The sequence below is a fragment of the Pollachius pollachius genome (assembly GCF_949987615.1).
Source record: "Pollachius pollachius genome assembly, chromosome: 10".
Lineage (NCBI taxonomy): Eukaryota > Metazoa > Chordata > Actinopteri > Gadiformes > Gadidae > Pollachius > Pollachius pollachius.
In genome coordinates this window covers 10,866,593-10,874,476 of record NC_136943.1, presented here as the reverse complement: position 1 = coordinate 10,874,476, position 7,884 = coordinate 10,866,593, and the positions used below count along the sequence as shown (strand labels likewise).

Genomic DNA, 7,884 nt, shown 5'->3' with positions numbered 1-7,884 from the left:
ACAACAGAGTTAGAAGTAGTAGAAGAAGAAGAAGAAAAAAAACACAAGGAGGTGGGGTTGCGGTTGATGGGGGTTGCGGGTGGGGGTGGGGGGGAGAGAAAAAATCATTTCCAAATGCCTTTAATTGTGACAAAATGATGGTATTTTATTATTATCGTCCAGTTTTGCCAATTTCTAAACAGTGGCACAAGCAGTGTGATTTGGCCGTGGCTTCGCTTTTTGTATCCAGACTCGCCTGGGACTGCCTGAGAGACGCGACGGGCCGACTGACAGACAGACTCCTACTGACAGAACGACAGACTAACACACACTTTCCCCCTGCTCCCTTCCGACGCGGTTCATTAGAGGGGTACCGCTCATCTGTCGAACTTCACCGGACTGTGGAAGTAATGACAGCAGGGTGAACCCCGACACCATGCAGAATGAGAAAACACCACCACCACCACCACCACAACAAAACAATCCTTATCCCGGCCTGAACTCAGAGAGATCAGGAGCTCTCTGTTTGCAATTTGAGTTAAATTAAATGGTTTACCTCGGATATACTATCGTTTACATATTGTGCAAGAGAGGCCTTGTCGAGTCTCGACACCCCTTTAGAGAAGTGAAAACCTGCGTGTTTTCCGTCTTTTGGTGTGTGCTCCAACAGTAGTTTGTACGAGTGCGTTGCATATACTAAGAACAAGAATGTACATAGCCAGTGCTTTCACACTGAGAGAAAAAAAAAGCTCTACTGGAAGTGATGTTGTTCATAGGTGTCAGTATTGTTAATCAATAGAAAAATGATTACATTTTTTTGCAAAGAAATTATACATGGCTATAGTAAATATTCTCGCTGAAAAAAATCTGATTTTATTGGGTTACAGTGCTAATTAAAGTAAATATGTGTGAAACAACAGATTTCTTTTTTTTTTGGTGGGTGGTGGGTGCTTGCTTGAATGATGCTCAGCTGTCGTTGCTCGTGTAGTCATTTAAAATGCGCTGTACTGTGATTATAGAGCTATATTCATTTAGGAGCAGGCCTTTTGCTCTGCGATGCCCAAAGCTAGATTGTGGATCGAACCCAAGACCCTTTGGGCTAGGGGGCTGACACCACTCAGCTTAACTGCTGCCTGATCGCTCCATCCTTCTCTCACGTCTGCTGCCTCTTATACTTCCCTCTCTCACGTTCTATGCCTTTGTATCCTTTCCATCTCGGGGCGTTTGGTCGTTGCTCATGTTGTTGTCGTCATGGTTGTTTTCGTCTTTGGTCTCGTTGTTTCTCTCTGGAGGGGACATTTGTTCAAACCCCAAATATGTGCCATCGTCATCCCCTGGGCTGCCAGGGCGCGAGGTGAACGATGCGTGCCTGAAACCCTACCCAACCCCCCCCCCCCCCCCTGTGTGTTCCTGTCAGAACATAATGCAGGAGAGAGGATGGGGGGGAGGGAGAGGGAGCAAGGGAGAGTGAGGGGAGGGAGTGAGGGGGGGGGGGGGGAGAGAGAGGAGAGGGGAGAGGGTGAGGGAGAGGAAGGGGGAGAGAGAGAGAGGGGAGAGGGTGAGGGAGAGGGAGGAGAGGAAGGGGGGGGAGGGTGAGGGAGAGGAAGGGGAGGAAGGGGGGGACAGGGAGAGAGAGGAGAGGGTGAGGGAGAGGGAGGAGAGGAAGGGAGGAGAGAGAGAGAGGGGAGAGGGTGAGGGAGAGAGAGGAGTGGAAGGGAGGGGAGAGAGAGAGGGGAGAGAGGTGTGAGAGGGAGAGAGAGAGTGAGGAGGGGAGAAGAGGGAAGGAGAGTGAGAGGAAGAGGCAGAGGGGTTGAGAGGAACAGGAGAATATGACAGCTGAGGCCAGGCGACCCGGTGGTGGGGGCAGAGAGGAGGCAGGACCCCTGGAAGTCGGATGCAGCCTTCTCCTCCACCTTCGTGATCCGGCGCAGGAAACCTTCTCGCCGCTGTCATTAGCCCGGAGCCAATCACAACCACCGAGCACATCGGCCTGCCGACCCTACGCCTAGCCACCATTCAAAAAAAGAAACTGAAAAAGAAACAAAAGTTTGAAATGAAATGTGTGTTTCATTTCCCCCCCCCCGCCCCAATCCTCCCACACACAATCACACACAAACAGCACACACACACACACACACAGGCCATCTGCCCATCATTAATGTTTGCGTTGCCTCGCTCAGCGCTGTGAACGACAGAGCGAGAGATCCCACTGGGAGCAGGTGATGACGGAATACCTTCCTTAGGATGCCAGCCAACACCTTGCCTTCTAAACCATATGCTCCGCTAGATGTTGTTCAAACTAATGTGTATGGCGGTGGTGGCGGCGGCGACAGCGGCAGCCGTGCTCCGCTGAATGAGATGGAGGGAATCGGTTGCTAGGAGACAGCCGCACTTTCCCCGGGAAAATAAATGTCTGCGCTGAACGGATGCAATCTACTCCCTCCTCCCCTCCCACACCTTCTCTCGCTCTTTCTCTCCGTCTCGTCTCGCTGTGTTTCTTTCCGAGTCGCTCCTCACTGTCTACATGTCAATCACAAGAAGGGGAATGATACATTATTTTCTATTTTATGAGAGTCCGTCTTTCCTTCCGTGGGAAATCAGTATTTCAATATGTCAAATTGAATTTTGGTAAGCCATCATATGGAAGGTATAGAGTTGCTGCGCGTTTGTTTCCCACCTTATTTAAATCGATTATCTCATCCGATGTGCTTTCCTAGGCCACCTACTTTCCTGAATTGTGAGGAGAAAATAGCATAATACCACTTGCTTACTTACGTGTGTGGTAATGAATATTAATTTCATCCAAGTTCTATATTTTGAATTTTAACCACAGATAGGCGATATTGGCCCATTAGTAATTATTAGCTATTCATCTTGCCACAAACCCAGGGGAAATAACAGACGTTCAACAAACACGTTTTGCTTATTTAATACAAAATAAAACACCAGGATATTGTTGATATTTGTAAGACAAACGCAAACAAAGTAAAGAAATAAAATCCAGCCATCACACTATTAACAATATTAACATTTCACTTTTACAATAACCCCTTCCCCAACCACCGACACAGAAGCTCCGCAGCGAGTAACCCCTACCCACTGGTGTTGCTCCATGTGCTTTTATTTTTTCTTAATACATTGTATCTTATAGCGCAGCATGATCTTGCTGTATCTCTTGTCCGGGGGGGGTGTAGGCTCGCTGTAGGCGGACGGCACTTCCATCTTTAGACGCGTCTCAGTGACCTCAGCCCGGATCCTCTGGGCCAATGACCAGCGATCGGGGGTGACGGGGAAATACAGCGGTATCGCAATCCCTTGGTCAGGTTTCTGTAAGGCCGATATCATGTTTGCGATATTCCGGAAATGCCGTTTTTCCACACCATCAGCGGTCTGAGGAAAAAGGAGAGATGGGGGGAGTCGTCAGACGCTCGATCGCCCATCGCTACATCAAACCCCTGGGGGGGGTTCTCTCTTTCTCTCTTTCTCTCTCCCTCTCACTTATTGCCCTGTATATCTTTCTCTCCAACCATCCATCTCTCTCTCAACCTCTACCCCCTCCCGTTCCTCTCCCTCCCCCCTCTCTCTCTTTCTCTCCCTCGTCCTATTCCTTCCTTTCTTCTACTCTTCCTCCTCTTCGTCTCTCCATCCCTCCCTCTCTATCCTTCTTTCCCTCTCTGTCATCTCTCTGTCTCCCTTGTTCTCTCTCACTCTAGTCTTCTCTCCTTATCTCTCCATCTCTCTCCCTCCCAGGTCCCTCTCCGTCTCTCTCCATCTTACTCTCTCTTACTCCTCAATCCCCCCTCCCTCTCTGTTGCTTAAATGAGTCCTTAACTCAAAACAGATTCCACTCATCACAAACATCAGATTCTTAATCGATTCTGAGGATATTACATTGTTCCATGCTGCTGCCATTTTTTGACGTGACATTTAGGGTTGCTTTAACAAATAGTACCAGGACTAGCATTATTTAAATTTCATTAAGTTAATTCACTTTTCCAAGACCCTAGCTTCGACTGTAAGGCAAGTTCACTATTCCAACACCCCTGTAAGCCAAGTTTGCTTTTCGGAGACCCTAGCTTTGCACGTGCACTGCCCAGTTTTTTGTTGAAGATTTTAAAATAGAGCAGATTTACTGAGCCTGAAGGGTGCTTCCACATCCACCACGGTCTTTGGTAATAAAAAAAAAAAAAATCTGCATGGAGCTGTCTTACTGGAACCAACAAGAGATACTGGCCAACCAGAGATACAGGGATATGCATTTCAGGATCTCTCGATCACATCAGTCGATCCGAGAATAAGCATTCAATATGATGGCCTCGTCGTCTACAAAGTCAGAGGATAGACCTGTCCTAAAGCTCTTCCAGGAAATAGAACCGCTTTTACGTTTGTTTTGGTGTTTCAATGAGTTTGAATTGAAATGCTGAATAAGAGAAGCATAACTTGAATACTCTTTCACATGTTTATTTATATATTCAGAATGTTTAAATATGTTTCTGCATATCTTTCGAGAATTTGATCCCAATGGGGGAAAAATAAATCTGATATTTTCTAAGCAAGTCTGCACTTTTGGACCAATGTAGTTAAATGGCATGAATTGATGTGTGCGACTGCAGCAGAGATGGTTTTAGTAACCTTCCAGCCATCGTTCCCCCTTGGTGTCTGCCTTGCGTAAGAGGACACGGAAACATCTATCAACAGGATTCATCAATATTGTTTTTTTCTCTAACATTGATCTTTGCAGATGTACACAGTTTTATCCTAAACGTATCAAATATAACACAGGTACAGACCTGTGTAAAAAATATAAAAATCGGAAACTTCTAAATCGAATCAATCCATTACAAAACAATAAAGTGTAAAAAAAACAACTGTATAAAGTATTACCATTTTGTCAACTAAGGACTTGTATCATCTGTGAAGGGGGAAATAGAATAATGTATTTTCTTTCAACCTTTCCTGAAGACGTCAGGTATTTTGAATAGTGAATATCTAAAAGCAATCTATTTTATGGCGTTACGTAAAATATTTGAAATGCAAATTCAATCACTGCGCCTCATGGCAATGTGTTTTAGATAGTCTTTCTCTCCATCAGCCAATCACAGCCTACAGGACTTCTCTGCTTCCCCACAATATTTCATTAAAAGGATTGATACGAGAATAATAGAAGCTTTTATTGAGCTTTTGGTAATATTCATGTAACTTAGCTCTCTCTCCTTCTCCATTATATTGATGCTGTCAGTAAAGGGACAGAAGTTTGTGTGAGTGTGTGTGTGTGTGTGTGTGTGTGTGTGCGTATGTGTGTGCATGCATATGTGTGTGGTGTGTGGGTGTGTGTGTGTGTGTACACATGTGTGTTAGTGTGTGTGTGTGTGTGTCTGTGTGTGTATGTGTGTGTCTGCGTATGTATGTGCATTAATACAGTATGTGTGTGCGGTGTGTGTGTGTGCACATGCGTGCATATATACGTGTGTGTGTGTGTGTGTCTCTGTCAACATGTGTGTGTGTGCACATGTGGGCATATATCTGTGTGTTTGTGTGTGTGTTTGTGTGTTTGTCGAAAGAAGCACAGAAAGGCAGAGAGAGAGAGAGAGACATTGAGCCAAAGAAAAGGGAAGTCTTACATCTGCTGTCCATGAGCCATCCACATCCAGCCGCAGTCTGTATGTGTAGACAAAACCCTTGCACCTACGGACCACAAAAAAAGAAAAGTTATTGACATTATTCGGTTTTATTTATGCTTTATCTGCACAATGCCCCCCCCCCCCCCCCGCCAGTATGCAAAAAAGATTAGCCGTGTGTGTCAAAAATAAATAAACAAATAAAAAATCCCAGCAAATCAGACTGCATATGGGACAGCGGGGCCTGTTGGGACGACGGTAACAGCCTAATAGAATTGAAAGATCTGCTGAATTGGCACTACACCCGCAGAGTACTTGTGCCACCATTGCACCACTGGAGACAGATATTGCGTCCGTGTGTGTGTGTATGTGTGTGTGTGTGTGTGCCACATGCTCTTATATCTGTGTGCATGGGTATGTGCATGCACCTGTGCCTGTGTATCTTTGCATGTGTGTGTGTGTGTGTGTGTAGTACTCACAGAACGCACAGACAGTAGACCCCAGGCATGGTCTCGCTTTTGCGGATGAGGTAACAGCCGTCCCGTCCGTCCTGGCCCAGCCGTCGCTCGCCTTCCTCCTTGCCGATGGCTTTGTGGTAAACAGACAGCTCCTCCATCACCCCTCTGTGGGCCCTCCCTCTAAAGACCCTTCCACCTTGTGCTACGGCTTTGCCAAGGCTTCCCCCCCCCCCCCCCCCCCTCGCTCTCTCTCTTCTCTCTCTCTTCACCCTGTACGTTCTCCCGGAGGCCTAACCCTTTCTCTGGGTTGCCGGTGTGTCCAGGTGAGGTTTCAGGGTTCCACTTGGCGAGGTAAAGCCCCAAAAGGTTGTCGGCGGCTCCGTTGACACAATGTCAGTGGATGCTCTTTCTGACTCTTCTTCTACGTTCTAGAAATGCAAGAGCTGGCAAGCCAAGTGTTGGACCCCCTAACCAACCTGCACCACCTGTACCGCTGAACTGGCATGCACTGCTGTGAACACTTACTGACTGACGCTGTGTGCAAGTTGTCATCTCTTGCCCTCTCTCCCACAGTCTCTCCCGCTCATTCTCTTTCTCTCGTCTGTCTCACAAATTTTTTTGCATAAGGAAATGGTGGTTTCTGGTACACAGGAAATGACCTCGTCATGTCATACAGCTGGTTATTAGAAAAAAAATCACATACAGTGTTTCATTGTCTTTTAAGATCCAGAGTCTTCAAGTTAAATTGTCACTTATATCATGAAATGTATGCTCTCCGTTAGGCTTTATATAGTCCTATGAATAGCCCTCTGCCTCCAACTCACGTTGCCAGCGACGACAACACAGGCTGGAAAAACATGTTCCCTGCCACAACTCACTGATCTGTCTTCTAATAAACATGTGGCTAAGAGAACCACACCAGTTCCTGTGTCTCGTGAAGGATGGTTAATTGGGGATTTTAAACATAAGTAAAGCAACTCTTCACATTTGTCCAATTTGTGTTCAAATGGATATATAGATTGTGGCATGCAAATAGAGTCAACTGATGAATAAGTGGGCCAATTTAAAGGGCTGATTAATTGATTGATTAGTCACTCACTGAAAAGACCGATGATGGAGTCGTTCAAAGTCTGATCTATAGCTTTGTTTTTTTTATTTGTGCGTCGTGCAGTATATTATTATTTAAGATCTGGGAGCTCCTCAGTCAGCGACATGGCGTTAGGCCTATTTGTTCAGGCAAATGGAACCAGTCGCACTTGTTAACATAATCCCTGACTACTGTAACGTGTGGTAGGCTAGTCGAGAACAGCGAGGTCAGCCCTGCGGTTGTACTGATGTAAAATCACACAATATTCATTTTTTAGTCAAATTCATTTGGGAACCGGTTTTTATACATTCAGAATTGTACATGAGTCATCTGTCTGTGTCTCAGCCTTTTCTCCCGTGGCTCAGACAGATCATGAGCAGAGGGGCCTTGGGGCTGTATCTTCAAACGCGGCCATTGGCAGCCATGCGTCGGCAGCACAATGGCGCCCTCCAGTGGCATGATTTATTAGTCCTTTATTAATCTCAATTCCTATTCAAAATCGTTTTTAGCATAAAAACATAAAATAAAAATAACGAATGTGCATTATCACTAAGAATAGGAATATGTTTTTCATAATTTGCAGCACTTGAATCCAAACTGTAAAAATGCACCCAACCAACTGGCATGATGATGGTCGTATCAGCAGAGCTCAGTGTTGTCACGGTTTGCCTTATTGGCTCCCGGTCCACAGACAAGACAGGCCAGGGTCAATGCAAAATGTGTCCAATCCATACAAGACACA

At 45.9% G+C, this 7,884-nt stretch overlaps 1 protein-coding gene across 1 annotated transcript; it reads right to left on the bottom strand.

Moving 5' to 3' along the window:
- Positions 1-2,892: 2,892 nt before the first annotated feature.
- LOC307081891 (SH2 domain-containing protein 1A-like) lies at positions 2,893-6,641 on the bottom strand. The gene is made up of 3 exons (XM_079745262.1): positions 6,077-6,641; positions 5,601-5,664; positions 2,893-3,369 (listed from the first exon to the last, which is right to left on the bottom strand). Exons 1-3 carry the CDS (start codon positions 6,211-6,213, stop codon positions 3,100-3,102), a joined length of 471 nt encoding a protein of 156 aa, XP_079601388.1. The 5' UTR covers positions 6,214-6,641; the 3' UTR covers positions 2,893-3,099.
- Positions 6,642-7,884: the final 1,243 nt, after the last annotated feature.